General features: G+C 39.9%; 1 protein-coding gene across 2 annotated transcripts in view; it reads right to left on the reverse strand.

The window, feature by feature from the left end:
• Positions 1 to 2067: 2067 nt before the first annotated feature.
• The window catches only part of RUNX1 (RUNX family transcription factor 1), a 201841-nt gene continuing 182231 nt past the window's right edge, over positions 2068 to 21677 (reverse strand). For both annotated transcript variants that reach the window (XM_075197222.1, XM_075197220.1), the window contains 2 exons: positions 11722 to 11883; positions 2068 to 7926 (listed from right to left, as the gene is read on the reverse strand). In XM_075197222.1, coding sequence (XP_075053323.1) covers positions 7433 to 7926; positions 11722 to 11883 — 656 coding nt within the window. In that variant the 3' untranslated portion in view covers positions 2068 to 7432. The remainder of the gene's footprint in view (positions 7927 to 11721; positions 11884 to 21677) is intronic.

The following is a 21677-nucleotide window of genomic DNA, read 5'->3' on the forward strand; positions in this document are numbered from 1 at the left end:
AATCTTTTCTATCCCTCTGTCTCATCCATGTTGACGTGCTGAGCCCCCTGTAAACTGACACGTGTGCAAAAATAGGTACAAACTGTCACCAATCCTGTTTTTGCTGTGAGGCTGTTGTGGTCCATAAGTAACCCACATTGAATCTTGCTATAATTCACTTCTATTATATTTCCTAGTAACCAGGTTCTTGCAAAGAGACAAACCGATTATTCAACTAATTCTAGTTGGCCCATTCACTTGCTGTGGCTGGATCACTTATAAATAACTTATTGGATAAATAAATTTAAATTATTATTGCAAAAGTACTGATTTTTATTATATTGTGTTGCACTTTTGTATAGGAAATGTATTTATTTCTGAGACAGTGCCAGGGGAGAAAATTCACTTTTTGTTTTGTACCTTCTGAAGGCAGACTAATCACGCTAATTAAGTCTTTTCTTGTGAAGTGACCAACACAGAAGAAGGTTGTTAGCTTTCGGTCCTGTGTAGGTTTTCTTCCTTAATCTTGGGACCTGTCTGAACAATGTAGACTCAGGATGGTAATAATACACGAAACTTAACACCCAGTTTTAGGAAATCAAGAGATTGATGGAAATTTTGTTAAAGCTTAAATTGTGTTAGCTCCACGGTTAAAGGATATATTACATCCTAATGGCAATTATTGAATGTGATGTATCAGTCCTTGCAGAGCCATCTAGGATCAGGGGCGGTGTTACCCCCTGCTAATATATGTGTCACAATGTGTATAAAAATGGCCCTCTTTGACCATGTAATGTGTTATACCATCTGTACTTCTGGATAGCACTAGTACCTCAAACTAGTGTATGTAACTGTCCTTACTAGGACACTTGAGCTAATAAAACATCACTGCTTCAAGAACCTGCTTTGACGCCAATTTACCTGCTGTAATTCCTGTTACCTGCAGATTAGACCAAATCTAATCCATTATCCATCTATTCTCAGGTTGGCACCCTACAGCCAGTACCAACACTCCGCCCACTACCCTGCAGCTCTTGCCAGTGTAATAGGCCAGGTGGGACCATCCACAGCAACCCTGATCTGAAGGTAAGAGGTCGGGGTACCCAGAAGGACGCGGTTCTAGTTGCCGCTAAGGAGCCTAATGGCTGCAGCAGCAAAAGCCCCTCCTACTGCGGTTAGAGGGTGCATTTGGGATAAAGAATAGGGGATGGTGGCAAGGTAATCCAAGCTGGTCTCCAGCAACACAACACACAGGGTGGCATAGAAGGTCCATCCTGTCACACTTGCTTAGTAGAAAAACTGTCAATGTAGGCAGTAGTTCTGGGCTCCTATTATTATTATTATTATACAGGGATAACCAATTTAATGTCAACTTACTTAGCTTAAATGTGGTAATATATATATATATATATATAGATATTCAATGCATTCCATGTAGGTTTATCTGAATTCTAGAGGAAAAAGCATTCCAAGTTAAAGATTTAAAATGCGGAAGAAACCTGGGGTTGACCTGAGAGGACAGGGGTAACACAGGAACATAAGACCCATCAGTAAAATTAATATGGGAGCGTTAGGCCTCGTCCAAGTTATCACTTTTAAGCAGAGTACTTGCGTTGCGTTCCTAATGGATTCCAAGGCGAGATAAAACGCTGGTAAAAATAGGGACAGGTTGATCCCCGCACTGTGCTGTCCTTAAAGACAGCATTGAAAGACGTGACTAAGAGGAGAATGCAAACACAAATCATGTCCGCGTGCATTTCACTGATGTCCATGGGAACCGAACAGGCATTTATTGCTGGCAGTTTAATCGTGCTGCTTTACACTAGGAACGCAAACGCGGTGTAATCACTGTCTGAATGTGCTTGCTCCACCTCCTTTTGGTGCTGTGGTTATTAAAATGTCATAGTCAAATATTATGTTCGTCTTTATCACATTTAAAAACCACTATCTTGTTACTAATGAAGCATGGGGAAAAATATATTGGTGTAGGGTCCGAAGGTAACGGCAGGAGTGGATTGCGGCTCTTAGGCTTAACACGGCGGCTTTGCCAAGAGGCATTGCAATGTATTGTCACAACAGCAGTCCTGCTACAACATGTGCTTAGTTTATTTGAAAAATGAAACAGGGTAAACATTGAACATACACCCAAAGCTCTATGCAAACTCAAACCCCCTTATTACAGCAACACGTGATGTTCATTTTTCTTTTTTTTTCCTTTTGCAGACCCTGTATGCAGCCGGAAAGAGTTAAACATTTCCATGCTTCATAAGTGGTATACAAAAGAGATCAACAACAACAACAACGAAAAACCTGTATTTAAAAACAAACGAAAAACAAATAAATCTCACTTCAGTGTTTCTTTAAGACAAATGTTGCTAAAAGTTTGTAAAGCGGTTTAATTAAAAGCATCAGGAATCTCATGCCGGTAAAAGCATTTGAAATCTATTTACATTTATATAAATACAATTATTATTATATAGCAAAGGAAAAAAAAAAAAAAAAAAAGATAATTTATTAATAAAAAACCCAGAAAATGTACATGATGCAGATAAACGCTACAATTTTTATGATACATTTTAAATGGCCGTATTTCCAAATGAAGGGTTACGGAAGCAAGCGAGCATATTTATATGGCTTTTAAAGGGGACACAGTGGAGGCTGCCATTTTGTACCTACCAATTCATTGGTAACTAGTGAATTGATAGGCTGAGCATCTCTCCATTCCACAAAATGGCTGCCTCCGTTGTGTGTGTGTGCATTTTAATTGGTATTGAGCAAAAAATGACTCTCTTCCCAGTCATTAAAGTGAAAAAAAAAGCACAGACTGGTTTACACTGGGATTTTTTTTTTTGGTCATTAGTGATCTGGCGTCATCGCAAACAATTTCTCTTCAACACTGCAATGAGGAAATGCCAGGGTTATTTGCCCTCGTAAAGCTGGCAGATATTGTCATTTGGCTGAATTGCTGAAGAACCAGATCTGTGGACAATTTTGCTGGGGCAAAACATTCTGTAAACCATAGCAACCAATTAGAAGTTTGCTTTCATTGTTAAACTATGCTATAAAAATGAAAGCTAGAATGTGATTGGTTGGCGTGGCTAACAGCACGCGTTATATACAGATATCTTTGTACTAGTTTTCATAAATGTCCCAAAACGTGCTTTTTTTTTTTAATTAAAACTTTACTGGCTATTTTACTTGGTTACTGGTTAACTTTACTATGGTTCTTTGGCAACTTTTTTGTATTACTAAATACTACGGACTAAGAAAGGGATTCCTTTATACCCAGCGCAGGCTAAGACACTCAAAAATGTAAACAACATTGTACTGGGATGACAAAATAGGAATACTAGGAGGAATCATGAGGTACCTTTAGTATATTAACTCTGGAAATAATGGGTTAATATAAAACTTGTAACATTAATAAAGTGTACCCATCACTGTGAACAATGGAGGCAGCCATTTTGTGAGTTGTATTAACATACAGCCTATTATTTCACTAGGTGAAGGTAACATCACTGAGATAAATGGTACAATGTTCTTCTGTACCTCAGGGATGTCACTTATTCCTAAAAATTGATAGGTTAATCATATGAACATTGGTTCACATCCCAAATTGGTTCAAATTACAAAATGGCCGCGTCCGCTGTGTGTTGGTGACAGGACCACTTAAGAGAACCGCTGTATAGTATAATCATGGCATCCCATGTTGTCTTGATTTGTGGAGCATTCCATATTCACTTGACAATAAGCTGTTTTTTATTTGTCAGATAACAAAACACAGCCAACAGTGACTTAAATTACAATAAATCTAAATGTACCCTTTGGTTCACTGCTCAGTATAGTCTGAAATTTCCTACGTAACGGGGACTTGTTGAATTTTGCAAGATGATTGATACTAGAAAATTACATAGCGGTGGCGGGCGAATTGTGCGTGTGGTGGGGGGAGGGGAAGTATACGGCGTATGCCGTACCGTCACTTCTCCTACTGCTTTGATTGTAAACCTAGCAAATTCCATTCACTTCTAATTTCATTAAATTCTCTATACCGCCACTTCTAAAATTCCATACCGCCACTAAATTTCCACGTCCATCCCTGCATGGCGGCATCCGCGTATTAACTACTTGGCATCTGCAATGTCAACCTATATCTCACCACCCGTAAAGCAGATAGACGAGAACATGAACAAAAGAACTACATGGAAATCTTATCCTTCTACCTCACATCTATTTTATGCTAAATTAAAAAATAATCAACATTGCTCTTTGATTATTGCAACTGAGCGCCATAGATTGGTGTGAGATACAAGAAGGAATGGAAACTGGAGCTCTACTGACACCGAGTGGCAGTCCAGGTATATAACTAGATCATACATCATAAACCATTAACAAAACCAGCAAGCTACGCGTTAACCTATTTACCGCCAGAGAGGAGAACTTTACGTATCTTGACGGTGGTTTTGAACATATCTGACATTTAGCCTCTGAAAGATGATGCATAATGTTTAACTGTACACTTTCTAGACCCAAGCGCCACTGCATCGTAAAAGTACAAATAAGCCAAAAAATATATTTATATCTTTTTTATATCCATCCTGTAAAAAAATGCTAAAGGAAACAAAACTGTCTTAAATAAGCCTAAGTTGTGCTGCCTGCAGCCTCTATTTTTATTTTATTTTTTTTTATTTTATTATTTTCTATCAAACACTGATCTGAAAACCTGCTTTCAAATACTTAGTTGACCTGCAATACGTACATTTAAATAAACTTTTTTTTTTTTTTAAATCAGCCAGTGCCATTAAAACCCTTATGAATTCCGTGAATGAATTAGCGCCTTTCTTTAGCCCTAAGATTACATTTCCCATGTGACGGCAACAAGTATGGAATTAAATAACATCACAAAATTAAAATGCGACCCTCACTTTACTTTTAGAGATGTATAGATAAGCCATAGGTACAATATTAATTCTATAGACTGAACTGGTTTTCAGATGATGCTGTATAATGTAAATTTAGAGACAATATTTCAGGCTAATACGTATCACAGGATAATGTGGCATATTCATTGGCGAGATTTCGTTACTGAAAATATCAGAATAAGTTATTCAGTTATTTTTGTAATATGTTTTTAAATTCCATACATAGAAAATAATGACCTGCCCATTATATTCTCCAGATCCTGCTTTGATACATTCTCTAACACAAATGCATAACTGAGAAAAGGGACGTTTCCTAAGCCGGCTGCATTCAAAGGACAGGTCGTGCAACCAAATCTGGAATGGAGACGGTAGCCGATTTCTTTTACAAAAGTGCACATTTAAAAGCTGTTTTTTGTGCTGTGATCGGATTTTTTTTTAGATTACCAAAGGACGGAGTAAAAAAAAAAAAAATATATATAAAAAATAAACAAAACTGAAATAGTCTTAGTGCAGTTATTGAAATGCATCAAAGCAATGATAACAGCAGTCTGTAGATAAGATGATTGACCAGATAAGCTAGGCCACAAGTCCTCCACTGATGCGCTCTCTCTCTCTCTATATATATATATATAAATATTTATATTATGTGGGGTATAAGGCAAAGCACTTGCAACAAAATATATGCATCGTGCAGAGGCAGCCATTGACTGGGCTTAACTGATATTCATAACAATGCAGCCTATCAATTTACTATGAACCGGTGACATCACTGAGGAACAAGATGGCTGACACAATGCTAATAGAATAACAGCCTATCAATTCACTAGGAGCCAAGGACATTACTGAGACCAGAGCCTTATTAAGACCATACCGGGCCCTGGGCAAGATACTATTTTGTGGCCACTTTGGCTCTTGAAAAATTGGGTTGTCCGACTTGTAACAAGACGATACCTGATAATTATGTTCCTGTCCATTAACCCTTAAACCTGCCTCGTGAACCCTGCTGTTTATCACTTGATTTCTAACGTATGGCTTTATATAGTGTGTCAAACAGGGATACATACAGTCCCAGGTTTTAGTTACACTTTCCTGGTCAATACACGGCAAGATACCACTGAGGCTGAAAAATACTCCAAATCCTTTTTTTTATTTAATGTAACTCACGTTGGACCAATTAGCAATGCGTGTAGCATTAACATATATCTTAATTTTAATGCAATTGTGTGAACAAAAATCAGGCAGCTAATATATATCCCTCTAGCGTTCCCCAGGATGGAATTTAGAACTCAAATCTTGGTATTTCGTATTCTTTCTGGAAAATAGGCTACATGCAAACTATACAGCAATGTTTAATGCCAGCAGCATACTTCTTGGTGTATGAGGCTGAATAATGGGTATAATATTTTATCATTTTTTCCAGCCCAGTTCAGTCTGTAGGAACAATTTGTAACATAATTATGATAAATAACTGATAGTTGTAATTTGTAGAATAAAAATCCACCATCTGTAGACAACAAAATTTCCCAGAGTCATTCTGCAGTGGTACATACAGTATTATATTATTTATGGGCACTTTCCATTGTTGGAATAATTATGAATTCTCCCGAATGTTTAAACACTTGCATTGCGGTCAGTGATATCATTCTACAGAACAGAAACGAACGACGCACGTTCTCCGTTGCAACATTGTCTCAGTTGGGCTAATTGTAATCATTTGCAAGTGATTTGAGGGGGGGGGGGGGAAATTAAAGACTTAGGACAGGTAATTCCTCCAAATAAAAACTGAAATGTAAACAATATTCCTGTACAACTGGGATAATACGAGAAAAACACATAAAAATCCTGAATACTATACATATTTAAATAAAACAGGAACTCCTCACAAAAGGGGAGTTGTTGTTCAAATAATTACATATCGTTGCCTGATATTTAAAAACCAACACGAAATATAACAATACAAAGTTTATGTAAAAAACAACAACAAAAAAACAAAAAACAAATTAAATTATATCTGGAAGATATACAATTAAAAGAAGGCATGAAAAAGGTTTCAGGTGCCAAAAAACAAAAAAAGACAAACAAACAAAGATTTTTTTTTTAAAGCAAAGTAACTGAAACGAGTTTGGGCCATTCCTTTACAAATGAGCTGCGGGAGAACTTAAATCGCCAACATAATTGCCGTGAACGTGTTCAAATAATTTAGGGTGAGGTTAAAAGTAATCAACCCTTAAAATCTCCTTTTTTTTTCCCACTTAAAAAAAAAAGTAAAGAATACACATTTGGATGCCGACAAGAGATAGGATTCCATGCTCCTTCCAAGTCCATATTGGAAATGTACAATATATAACGGTTAAGTCCTGCAACACGTCTCCGCTGAATTGTATATGTAGAAATATACGTATGAAATCCTTTCGTTGCTATCCAGATGGCTTCACAGCATTTGGAGATCAAGTCCTCTGTTCTTAGCGGGGACTCTTCAACGCGTCCGTGTGTCGAAGCCAATTGACATGAAGACTTCACAAGGCTTTGACAACTCAGTAGGGTCTCCATACGGCTTCCTCCAACCGTGGCGTGGTGCCCATGTTGGTGGGGGAATTGCTGTGGCTTCCTTCAGTCTCTACCACGTCGTTTTGGTTTGGCAGGTTGGGGTTGAGGAGAGTGGACCCTGTAGACGCATTAGTGCAAGGGGGAAGTATGCGGGGCGGAGACCTGTCCCCTCCGGACATCATGGAAAACTGGTAGGACCCGGCCGACGTTCCGTAATAGAGGTGGTACGACGGGGAGCTGGTCTGGAAGGGTCCTCCTTGAGCCTGAGAAGATCCTGGATAAGGAGGCGGTAAGTAGGTGTGGTACCTGGTAGCAGTGGTCATAGCCGACATACCGATTCCTATGCCCGAACTGACTGGCGTCGGGGTGTATGTAAACGCTCCTGGATAGTGCATGCGTGGATCCGAAATGGATGGGAGGGTGGAGAACTGGCGATCGATTCCAACCCGAGGGTCACTAAACGCTGTGAGGTCCGAGGCACCTGAAGAAAACAAACATTGTGAGAGAGAGACCATGAAATGAACAACTCAATATTATGCATTATTTACTTATAGTCACTTAGTTACTGGGTTGTTTAACAAACCGATCTCAATGGTGAAATTGTGCTTTAATCAATTGCAACCAATCAAACATGTGCTTTCATTGGCTAAATTGCCCTAGACAGATCAAAGCTTGTTGCTGATTGGTTGCTGCAGTTTTAGTGCCTTTGAGCAATGTTTGTGACTAGACTGCCTGCCCTTAAAAGCCCAATTTGCCTCTTTAGTCCTAATACCCTGAACAGAGCCACATGCTACAAAACAGGATGAATCAGTTTATGATCTGGGAATGCGGAGGCTGGAAAAACCGGAGATCTTTCATTCATGTATTCTTGTGCCAGACAAAAAAAGTCCCTATTTATGCAGCAGATAACAGACACTGTGTGATAACAGTCCCTGGGGCACACAAGTATAGAGTAGGCGGAGAGAATGTGTGCCAAAATTATATTTTTCTCTCATGTCTTTAAATGAATGGCTGGCAAACCAAAGACACCCCTTTTTTTAAGCCAACTAGTAATAGTTATCTCATATTCTAAACAGATAAAACAGACAATTATCTGACAGATATCCTGTTCCAATGTGATGGAAATATTGACTGTATTTAAAAAAACCAACGAACTGACACACCCGATCTGCTCATTTTCTGCGGTAGGATTATTAATAAATCACACCTAGTTCCCCTGCAGTTCCACAGAAACTCAACACTACCCCCACCAGTAGCAGCGACTCTCTCTCGCTCTCTTTGAATGAACGGAACATTGAGAACAGATGTATCAAAAAACTGATTGGACAGCTGCCACTAACCCAGGCCGGCTGTCCAATCAGCTTCATTCACACACTTGCACTGAATTCCGTATACGTTCTGGGAGGATTTGTACAGAGGATTCCAACTTTACATACACACAACAAATACTACATACAGTATACAAAGCCAATCGTATACAGTATATGAATCTCGCTCTAGGAAAGTGTACAAAGCACACTTCTGTGCAAAGAGGAGCCATACCAAGTGCTTGCCCAGTGCCTAGTTTTTTTCATATTTTAATCCGTGAGTTTTGTCTAAAGTGAGGATTCCAGGCACCATTGTGAAATTGGTCGTTAATGGACGTGTTTCTTGCTGGTAAAAAGTTGTACGAGTGGTAAAAAAAAGGTTTAAAAAATACTTATCCAAAGCTTTAGACAGAAGTCACACCTAACAATTGAATGACGCACAAAAATCAAGCGGTAAACTAGTTTTTATGGTATATGAAACGGAATCTGAGCATAAACAGATGATATAATTGGTATCTCTACCTGTCTGGGACGGTTTGATATTTTGCCTACAGTAACATCTTGAGATTAGATCAAGAAACTCTATCCATATTTCAACCTTGTAGTAATCTCTCAGAACAAACTCATTTATTCTTTAACACAGACAACTGAGTACAAGCTCAGCCCCGCTGCCTGATGTCTCTTTCATGCGGAAGAAAAAAAGAAAAAATATTCAACAGAAACAGTCAACGTCAGTAAGACAACAATAATTACTCCTCATCCCTGTCTGTCTGTCTCGCTCAACCACGTAAATGCAATAGTTGTGGGGAAGAATTAGAGACTTTACAAGACAAGAAGGGAGGGTTTAGCAGGTAACATATGCTCTCCAGGCTAGGAGATCCCTCTATTACTGGGTTCTTCCTCCTAGGACCTGGTCCTCTTCCACCACCGTCCAAAATCTGCAGAGGAGTAGGACCAGGAGATCCCACCACCTTCCCTATGAATCCCGGATCAAAGCTTCAGGGCAGAAGTAAATTGTTGAACATAGGTTCCAATAGCGCACGTGACTAGGCACCCCCCTTCTGTGATCTGGGACTAACCCCCCCGAAGGGTAGAGATTGTGTGCTGGCAAAAAGGGCTCCCAAGCACCTTGGCCCTCTGGCTAGACAATCAAGTCATTTCACGTAAGACCGTCTCCTATAAGTGGGTGCTGGACATTTACACCCCCACGCCTTAATTCTCCGCTGCATCCCTTCCATAAAAGTACTTTACTTCCTTTTTTCAAATATTTGTTTAGAGGAAAGGAGGGAGAAGGGGCAGGAGGAACCACAGAGGACCACTCATGGTGGCCAACAGCCTCTAAATAAACTCCCACAGAAGTGCCTTTCTCCAGGGACTGAACGTACTAACAGACAGTATTTTTGCATTTTCTTTTATGCCATAATACAAGAGAACTTTTGCAGTCAGTGCACCTCTAACCTGTCCGCACACAGGCCGAACCTGCCGTTAATGAGATCAGTGTCTGATGTGGCCACAGACATAGGTTGCCAAATCGGCCAAAATCTGCATATAGAAACCTTTGTGATTACTTTTGGCATCACCGGAGTTAGTGAAGACCGCACACACAGGCCTATGGTAGCCGCCTGTGTTCATCTACCAACCGCATTCACCAACATGCCCGATAATGACCCATCTATCTAAACTGGATTACCATTGGGCATTGTTGCTGTTCCCAAGCCCCAAGCACTGCTATAATGGGCCGATAGCAACAATACCGCACTGTGTTTGGCCAGCATTAAGGCTGTGTACTGCGCCATTCGAGGGCCGTTCTGCCCCATAGTTTCCCCATTGCAGTGGGAAGTAAAAGATTTGGCCCAAGCATAGGGTATTGAATACTCAGATTAGACGTTAGATCATTTTGGTCACATGTGGCAAGATAATAAGTATATAAGCCCTTGGCAGTTCTACTATTAGGGACAGAAACTGCAGATTGGTTCTTAGTTCTGCATTTATAAAGAGCACAACGCACCTCTGTGTATCTGTATTTACAGCAGCAGTACCCTGTTAGGAGGATAAGAGGGTTTCATACTCTAAAAAACATCACCTTTCAGCGCTCTCACAATATTATAATGTGATATCCCCCTGTCTCCTGCACTTCTTTCTAACATGTGATATGGAGGCAGAATTTAGGTGGTTTGGATTCCAGCCCACCGAGAGGTGTACCCCTGCTGTATAAATCTGAAAACAGGCTCAATTCCTAACATTGCTCAATGTCTGAGAATATAATATATGCACTTGGCAAAGAAAATCTCACTGCTACAATTCTCAAAGCAACATTGTGCAACCTCTGAATTAAACATGTGCACTGTATGCCTTAGCTGTGTGTAGTTTGTATGTTCTCCCCGTGTTTGCGTGGGTTTCCTCCGGGTGCTCCGGTTTCCTCCCACACTCCAAAAACATACTGGTAGGTTAATTGACTGCTATCAAATTGACCCTAGTCTCTCCCTCTCTTTGTATGTTAGGGGATTTATACTGTAAGCTCCAGGGTGGCAGAGACTGATGTGAGTGAGTTCTCTGTACAGCGCTGCGGAATTAGTGGCGCTATATAAATAAATGATGATGATGATGATGATGCTCACACCACAGTCTTGCAGAGATCTCTTTATTAAAACAAGGTTACTCCCATTTATGAGAGCCGCTATGTGTAAAAGTTTTTCTTTGGTAAAACATATTCCATGATAAATTATGCCCCAGCTCATTGGCGTTCAATCATATAATATTATATAAAAATATATCTTTACAGCTGGGATATTATATAGATAATTCTACCATTGACATATGACACAATAATATACAGACTGACAATTCCACATGAACTAACAGACCGATGATACTTTATTTTGGAACATGCTCACATTTCGGTACACAATGGACTCCCGGCTTGGACGCCATTGATTGACTTGGTGTCACTCTGTAACCAGGAGACGTACCTGACAAACGGCTGGAGAGCTCAGCGCTGAGCGACGTCATTCCGCTGGCACGGCCGGGTGAGATAGGTGTGGCTGGGTGCACAGAAGGGGCGGAAATGGATCCAAGGTACTGATAAGACTGATCATACGACCAAGGAGGAGATGTCTGAACTTGTCTTGTGTCTACAGAGAAGAAACAAGCAAACAAGAGCACGTGTCAGATAAGGAATTTCATATTTTATAACGGAGGCTGATAATGTTTCTGCCTTATCGCAGCCACACAGACCTTCCCCGTCACCAGCTAGAATTGTTATTCCGCTACCTTGTGAATCAAACGTTCCCAGCACCTCTTAGATTGTAAGCTCACTTGGTCAGGGCCGTCTTTAGCTTCTGTTTCACGTCATCGTATGCCAATTGTATCATAAGCCCCTCAATGTACAGAGCAGCGCAATATGTGGACGCTTATATAATGAAAGAATAATAATAATTGCACTTAAAGGTGCTTCTACCAAGTATTAAAATGAAAGTGGTGATTAGCTATGTAATCCATTATTGTTTGTTTTATATGTAGTTCATTAAAAGTTGTTTTTGTTTTATTTGACATTAAATTGTATTTTGCACTGATAAGAATTCCCTAATAAATCCATTTTGATTTCATGGGGGTATATTTACGAAAAAGTGGAGATGTTGCCTATAGCAACCAATCAGATTCTAGTTCTCATTTATTTAGTGCATTCTACAAAATGACAGCTAGAATCTGATTGGTTGCTATAGGCAACATCTCCACTTATTCAAACCCACAGTTTAGTAAATATACCCCCTGATGTAAGAAAAAACACCTTAGAAAATGCTAAACAGTAATACAAATATAGACTGACTGAACTGTAATTTGTTAGTAGTTTTACTAACTCCTACCTATGTGTGGTAGCAGGAACGGAGCCTAAGCCCTCAGTGGTGGGAAATTGGTCTATGCTTCAAATTGCAGTTGTTTTTATATATATCAGACATCTACTGTGCACGTAGGTCTTGCTCACTTTCTTGCAGTTAAATACAGTACAATTATTTTTACCACGCTGTGCTTTTTTTCACTTTATTGTTTACAACAACAGGTTTTTTTCAAGTATAATCTACAAGATGTACTTAGAATTAAACATTTTTAACCTCTACAGTGTAAGGCGTATGGAAAATATTATAAACCCAATTCTTTAAAAACGAAAAACGTATTATTCTTTAAATACACCAATGATTTTTCAAACTTTATTCACCAAAGAAATGTTAACAACCACTTCTTGGCCTTGTGAGGGTTAATCTGGCTTCTTAAAAGTTTTCCTAATAGGTAATAGATCACTGCCACTAGGTGGCAGTAGAGGGCAGTAAATGGATTAAAATGGCATTTACAGTACAACCCCACCTGGAGCTACAGGACATAAAGTCATTGTTGCATAACAGAAATACTATGCCGGTATGAGGATTTCACACACAATGCTAAGCAGTGACATTCTCACTAGGCTATGAATAGCAATAGTGACCTTTGGACACCATTCTAAAGGCCATTACTCACAAGTACAAATCCCAGAATCACAGTGTACAATGATTCAAAAATCCCCGCTGCTTTCAAGTCTGCTCCATTCTTCATCGCTTCACTGATTTATGTATTTATTTTCAACAGCTGGGATAACAAAAGTTTCCAGGCTATATAGTTATAGCCTAGACCGGTTGTACGAATGGTTACGGTACGAGTGTCAGTAGAACAAACGGTAGATAGTAGTTCTTGTCAATAACTGAAAACCAGGTCATTATTGTATTTTAATATTTAAAATAGAAGATAGAAAAGTTTTGAAATTGAAGAAAATCAGTGAAGATAGAAGAATTAGACGAAGATTTAATAATACGTTGATAGGGCCAGAGAATCCTGTGTTCTAACTTAGAACACGGTGTATTCCACACAGATGCGATCATTCCCTTTCTTTTAAAGAAGTTTCTAATTAACATACTGTCCATTAATATTGTTATGAATGTAACCGAACTTTAACTGATTAATTCTAATCATGTGATTACCTCAAGTTCTAACTGAACTTTATGGGTTTCACTCATCGAGGCCGATTTCGGTTTAAAAACAAAAATCAAAGGATCGTGTTAACAGGGCCATGACTCAAACAAAAATAAAAAAAGTAATATAACACATTAATTACATGAGCTGATCCGTGTGACAAGCTTTGTTTTGCCATTAATATTATGTTACATAATACTTTCATGAAATTCACTTTCAAAGCGAGTGATGTCACAGCACTGGATGGGGACTATTCATGGGGCAACTCAGTGGCCTAGTGGTTAGCACTTCTGCCTCACAGCACTGGAGTCATGAGTTCAATTCCCAACCATGGCCTTATCTGTGTGGAGTTTGTATGTTCTCCCCGTGTTTGCGTGGGTTTCCTCCCACACTCCAAAAACATACTGGTAGGTTAATTGGCTGCTATCAAAATTGACCCTAGTCTCTCCCTCTCTCCCTGTGTGTGAGTGTGTGTCTATATTAGGGAATTTAGACTGTAAGCTCCAATGGGGCAGGGACTGATGTGAGTGAGTTCTCTGTACAGCACAGCGGAATTAGTGGCGCTTTATAAATAAATGATGATGATAATGATGAGTATACAAGGAGAGCAGGCGAATGAAGGTGGCTTTTGGAGAAATAGTATAATATAAATATATATATATATATATATATATATATATATATATATATAGTGTTACAGGAAGTTAGTGGTTTTAGCGCATAGCTGTGTGATTTGAGGATATGAAACACACGGTATGATATTAGGTGGAAATGAGAATATAGAACAGAACAAGTGACGTCATTGGGTCTACACAAAATAAAGATGTATATAGACTGTATAGATGTATATAGACTGTAAAAACTTTGCAATTTACAGTTATCATATATCAGATACATAAAAAGTCTATGGTACATTCACCATAATTCAGTAGGTTTTAAAGCGGGTTTTACACTTTTATATAGATATATCTTTCCTGTCCCTTCTAACGGACAATTTTGGGTAGAAATCCTACTTCAAGTATCGTGAATTATTCTAATAAGTTGTGGTACCCGGCATAATTATTTTAATTATGGAAAATCATTTTTGCTTTTAGAACTAATTTTTTAATGCCGTTATCCTTTAACAACTCTTCATTAAATGAAGGGTGTGAAACGCGCAGGTCTGGCACTAGTAATTATTTCAAAGACCTGTGTCTACATTTGTATTAATAAGGAATAATTCCTAATGACAACTTATCCCGAGTTGGGACGGTAGCGTGGATGGATGTAACCCTGACTCTGAACCCACATGAGCGTTATTGCAGTGGTTCCGGAGACAAGGGCAGTTTTGTCGGTCTCACAGCATCCCCCTCTGAATAAGGTTTCACAATGTCTCTAGCGTCCCAATAGGATTGTACATAATCTGCTGGTAATGTAATCTAACCCACCTTCCCCACTGAGTAAGCAAACTGCTGTCCCAGGCCCTGGTAGTACAAGCAGACAAATGACCGTCCCCTCACAGCTGCCAGTCATGTCATTAAAAGCATTGCTGGTAATCCATGTCAGTGACTCAGGCTGTGTGTAACAAATGCAAATTATTTTATGACTGGGGGAACCACAGGACAAGACATACCGGACACGAATGTCAAACAACTGATAAAGTTTGCTTAGTTCAAAATCCGGCACTCAACTTTTTTCACATTATTTTGGCCAATGCGCTGCATGATCTCATTGCAAGAACGATGTGACAATGACGCAGAACAGTAAATGCCGAGATACTAAATAATATAGGTTTTTATTGTAAGCAACAGCTTTTACCTGTAGTCGCACACAAATTCCTAAAGCATACTTACCCACTCTCCTGTAATGTCCGGGAGACTCCTAAATTCCAGGTAGGTCTCCTGGACTCCCGGGAGAGCAGGCAAGTCTCCCGTTTCCTGCCAATCGCATCATTTAGCCTCCCCCCTCTGCGTCAAAATGACGCTATGGGGACTGCTTTTGCGTTTGAAAACGTAGGGAACGTAGCAGATATCAGGCTGCGATTCTTTAGTTATAAACAGAGGGGATACTTAAAATTGCAGTGGTCCCCCGAAAACTGCAGTCTAGGAGCTTGTTATATAGGCCCCTATGTTTCCTAACTATATCTTTTAAAGAAAATATTTGTGCATTGGGAAATAACTGAATGTCTCCGAGCTGGTCTGGTAATATATGGAAAGGTGTCATGCTACCATTTGCACTTGGAGAGAATTAGCCCAGATTAATACACTTAGGGGCAGATTCAATTCCTGCATTGTTCTTTGGAGCAATTTATTATCGTTATTACGGGAATTTCAATGCTGATTTTTCCTCATTTTGCTCTCTGAGCCGCGAGCAAAAATCAGCGGTAATATTACCGTAGTAACGGTAAAGAACAACGCGGGGAATTGAACCTGCCCCTTACAGTGACTTTGACTCATCCGAGACCTTGGTTGGAATCCTAGAGTCAGGTCCTCTTGACCTTTAATAAGTCCCTTGTACCAAACAATCATTTGATAGTAAAGGAAACTACAGACGCATCAGCCTAAAACTGAATTAAGATTTCGGCATAATTTTGCACTAAATGAACATTATCGTCTTGACTATGAGCTTATTTTGGCCTCCTGTCCGTTCCAGCACGGATAATAACCTAAAAGGCTGACTCAGCCCAGACGGGGGGGAAGGCTGTGAGTGAGGAACGGTGAGACAGGGGATGTAGTGTAAGAATGTGTACACAGAACGAGCGGCTCAGTGCTCCCAGGTTTTGCTTCTGCTTCATGGTTCCACACGCATCATTACGCAGAGCAGCCCATACGCCGGGTGAGTAAATATGTGTACAGTTCTGCCCAATGTACTTTTCTCAGTTATTTCATTACAAAAGTGATCAAATGGTTTTCCGCAGCTTCACTTAAGTAACCCGAGCCAGTCTGTCTGGTGGATGATCTGCTCCACAGACGTTTGGTGACAGAGGAGTGACTAAGAATCCTGTGTGAGAGCATCACACATTAGTCAAGGAGATGAAAACACATAAATAGGCAGACGGGACAAGCTGGCACAACATGGCATTTCCTGCCACGCCCACGCTGATATGGGGTGAAGTTAATGTAGTTCAGTATTGCAATGGGTATAGTTAGGAAAACATTTACGGCCTTCATTTTATTTAGTGTAGTGTGCAGGGTCTCTCTGTAACATATAGAGAACTTTAAGGGTCACTAAACCTACTAAAAATTAAAAGTGGATGTGTTTTTCATAGCAACCAATCAGATTCTAGCTATCAATTATCTGGTACACTCTAGAACACGATAGCTAGAATCTGATTGGTTGCTATAGGCAACACCTCAACTTTTCCTTTTAGTCTTGGACGAAAGTAGCAATACTGCCACCTGCAGGTTATACATACATACTGCAACGCATACAATAATATATATTATAAAGTGATTTTTTTAACGAATTAAATTACATACGTCAATAACCTTTTATTTTACTTCAGCTAATATCAACACATGTATTCTGAAGACGGTTTTTCTATGAGATGGCAACACTGGCACAACCTTGCTTCAGCCCACAAAGTAGCTAAGACCATCGGGTGAAGACGATGGGTGCACTTTGAATGGTTAAGTCAGAAACTAACTGGAACAATACTCAGAAAACCAGAATGGTTCACCTGCTACAGAAAGTATATATTATAGCACCTTTATGGCTGCACCTTTGATTTATTCACTGATTATTAAAATGCCTCAAGATGTCTTAATTAACTTTCACTGCCTTGTTGCAGTGAGCAATCACTGACTACTACAGTGACTAACAACCTATACTGGCAACTGCGTATGATAGGAAGAATTGCTGGAAAACACTAGTACAAATACAATTTGTCTCTATATGTACTGTCTCACACGCTTGTGCATACCCTCTTGCGACCTTAACTACATACAGATATTTGTTTTTACCTAGCTTCTTCTCTGCTTTTCAGACATGTCTTTATAACATCTGACAAAGTTGACAGACAACAGAAACCTACTCTCTGGATACAATTTGATAAATGTAGAAAGCAGAACACAGCTGTAACCGAGGGCAAAAAAGAGACACAACTCTGATGATACGAAGACATGGGTGAAACGCACAGATCTGTGCCATTTATATAAAGTAATATAATTAATAAAAGACGCAGAAGGGGGTTACCAAGCAATAACTTAAAGTCACCTGAAGGCAGAAAATCCCTGTATTACAAAAATGCACTTCATGCTCCGCTTAACATAACGTAAAAGAGATCAGTGCTTAAACTCCGAGCAACCAATCAGAGATCACCTTTCATAAGTTGTAAGTTAGACCGATGAAAGCTAATATCTGACTGGTTGCTACTGATTAAAATCCATCTTCTTATCAAGAAGAACCCGCTACTGCAAGTTCCTCAAAACCTGAAAGGACATGGATTATTTTACATATATATTTGCAAATGTACCACCATACTTTTTCATATAAGAACATCTTGTACAATGTCTTATGCTCACATGTTTGCAAAAATGCCAATCGGAAGTAGAAGTACTCCAGTCACCTCCATGCCGTGGGGCGGCCATCTTGTGGGCTTATCCAAAACTCATGGCATGCCACCTAGTTCCTAGTGCAGTGTTGGGTAACCTGTGACACTCCAGGTGTTGTGAAACTACAAGTCCCAGCATACCCTTCCAGCAATAAGCTGCTATATATTGGCAAAGCATGCTGGGAGTTGTAGTTTCACAAACACCTGGAGTGTCACAGGTTAGCCAACACTGTCTTAGAATGGATAGTGAAAATATCTGCCTGTATAAATGTAACAGGTGCAACTTAAGCCTCATAAAACACACGTGTTCCATTTTAAATGCTTCATTTACACATTACTTCTGTTCTGCATCATTCGTCAATGACAAACAGATACGAAATGAGATATTGAGGGATTTCTGGAAGGTCCACAAAGACATGGACGTCAGAGTCCATTCCTCTCCCCTCACTTGGAGACGCCATGTGTACTAATTGGGGATTGAAGCAGATTAATCATGCAGGTTGGCCAGACAGGTCTCTGTCATTGTCAGAGGGGTCTTGGAAGATAATAGCTAATTCCCCCCTGCATGATCTCATCCCTCAGTGCAGAGAAGAAAACAGGAGTAAAGTAATAAAACACAGGAGAACAAACGGTATTGAAGCAAAGGAAGACCCTGCCTTGTTTAACATCTAGGCAAAGAGGAATTGGGGGGGGGGGGGGGGGTAACAAGCCATTTCTGGTAAGCTGGAGAGCTGTGATGATCTAAGGATGAGCTGGTTCATTTTACTGACTTAGAGAAAGCGAGACACGTATCAAGTGCAACCTTCAGACTTGCAAAGATGAGGTCACCTTGGGGGAAAATGATACCAGCACAACAGTGTGAATCCTCCCTCTAGGGCACAGCTTTGATTAACAAGGTGAAGTCAGGTCTCCTTCATGTGAAGAAAGAAAAGCTATATTGTTTTAACTGACTTTGAATGTGGTTTTGATATATGTTGTAAGTTGCTGTGTAGATACATGAGAGAGAGAAGCAACCAGTCACTTAACACCTTGTGCTGAGGCCGAGCGGCACTGCCATCAGGCAGGGAACCACTGAGACTCCTGCACAGGATAAATGCACCATTTTTCCAGTCAGTGAAGTGTGTGGTGCCAGCGTGGTGGGTGGCAGGGGAAGGGCAAAAACTGGGCATCACGCATTGTGTATATCCAGAAAAATTAAGTTGTTTTTTTAGTCAAATAAATAATACATATAATTTTTGTAGCTACTTTTTCATAAAATGAAACAATATGTTACTCTGTTTATAATTATTGATCCTTTAAAGCGGGCTTAGGCTACTTATGGAGAATCAACAGTTGTGGAACTGCAAGTCCCAGCAAGTCCTCTCAGTTTATTGCATCAGCGTCCCCATTAGGACTTATTAAAGGATATGATATAAAATATGTATAAAAGTGCTCATCCTCGTAGTAACCAATCGGAGACTATGTATCAAGCTGAAAGTTTTCCAGCGGGTTTGAAAAGTGGAGATGTTGCCTATAGCAACCAATCAGATTCTAGTTATCATTTTGTAGAATGTACTATATAAATGATAGCTAGAATCCGATTGGTTTTTCAAACCTGACGGAAAACTCTCAGCTTGATACATTTACCCCAATGTCTGATCAGTGTATTGCAAGACAGTTTCATAAAAGCTAATCTGATTGGTTGCTGCTAGTTACAGCACATTAAGTTGTTGGCAAATTTACACTCTCTGGCTCTTGTGGAACTACAAGTCACAGCATGACCCACCGTCTTATACTATCAATGCCCCCATTGAGCCTCTGGCTGTGACTTGTAGTGTCTCGGGAGCTGAAATCCAAAAGTTTGAAATAGCACAAACTTTCAGCTGCTGCTGCTCTTGCGGCTTAAGAAGAGATTTAATAATTCGGCCATAATGTTTATTCCCATATGCCATATAACAGTGCCCATTAAGGAATATACATTCTATGCTAATAACATGAGGCTTAGTGGACGGTAGCCAGTTCACCTGAACATTAGCCAAGCACATTTAGTTAGTGCAGGAGTGGAATCTTCTCTACCTGTCTTTGCAATATATCAGGTATCAAGTTTACAATACAGCAGACCCGATATGCACATTCCTATTCTTTACCTTGTGCCATTAACGCTGAATAAATTTGAATTATGATCTTCCCTCTGGCAGGCCACAGACACCCCCTTGTTTTTGTCAGGACTCTGTAGCCATAAATATATCTACTTCCTTTTTTTCTGCATTACAAAAGATGTTCTGTTCCAGCTCTCTGTTCTCCTTTCTGTTTCCGGCTTTCGTGTGACTGGACCCAGCACGTCCTTGTTTCACGGCACCCAAGATCTGCTCACATCCTCTGCTAGTGTATTCACGTTGGGGCTGTCAGATCAGTTTGCATTATGGGGGGGAAAATAAAAATACTCTAACAAGGCTAAATGGGAGCCACAGAGCTTGCAATCTAATATAGCAATAACAAAGATGAACTGAAGTAACATTCTTCATTGGGTAAACAGATTTAAGTTCAAGCCTTTGGGGGATTTTTATCTCTTTGTCAGGCACAGAGTCTTGCTGCATCCAATCCAATATAAACATCAAGTATAACAAGAACATTTCAGAAGGGTACAGGCTCCTGGTACAATGGGAGACTGTACAGACCAGACACAGGATCTGGAGGTGACTACTAACAGTTTAAAGGCAAATTAGGATTTTGTCCGTAGGTGGAATGAAAGGATTCCAGTTCAGGGACGCACCCAAGGGGGGTTTCTTAGTGCCTGGAACCCCCCCTCATAGCCTGGGACACTGTATGCTTGAGGTGGCTGGACCCTGCGCCTGGGACCAGCCACTTTGTAGCTTGTGTGCAGATTGTTTCTATCTGAACGGTCTCCCACCCGTGCTGTGTGTCGGGTGGAGACTACCCTTTAATATAACCCTCCCTTACCCCCCAAAAGAGCAAATTGGGGGTCCTACTCTCAGGTGACCCCGTTACCTGAAGCTGTGAGCCAGTTCATTCCGTAGCAGCCTGTTCATTTTCGCTCAAGCAAAAAAAAATTTGTGCAACAATCCATCCAATCCTTTTCACTAGAGCTCGGTGATGTCACTAGTTCCTAGTGAACCACTTGGTTCCACCCCAAAATGGCCGCCTCCACTGCGTGCAGGTGACAGTAACACTTTTAAGGGTGAAATAAACCCTTACTTATAACTGAGCCACACACTGTACATTATGTGGCTAAAAGTCATTTCCATTAATGTTGATAATCTCTCTTTTTATGTGCCTAAATATAAAATCCCAAGTTAAGACATATTTAAAAAAAAGAAAAAGTTTTATGGGATTTTCATAAGATTAAATATTAACAACCAAAAAGAAAAAACACATAGGAACAAGACACTTAAACTA

This window comes from Mixophyes fleayi, chromosome 2 (genome assembly GCF_038048845.1).
Source record: "Mixophyes fleayi isolate aMixFle1 chromosome 2, aMixFle1.hap1, whole genome shotgun sequence".
NCBI lineage: Eukaryota > Metazoa > Chordata > Amphibia > Anura > Limnodynastidae > Mixophyes > Mixophyes fleayi.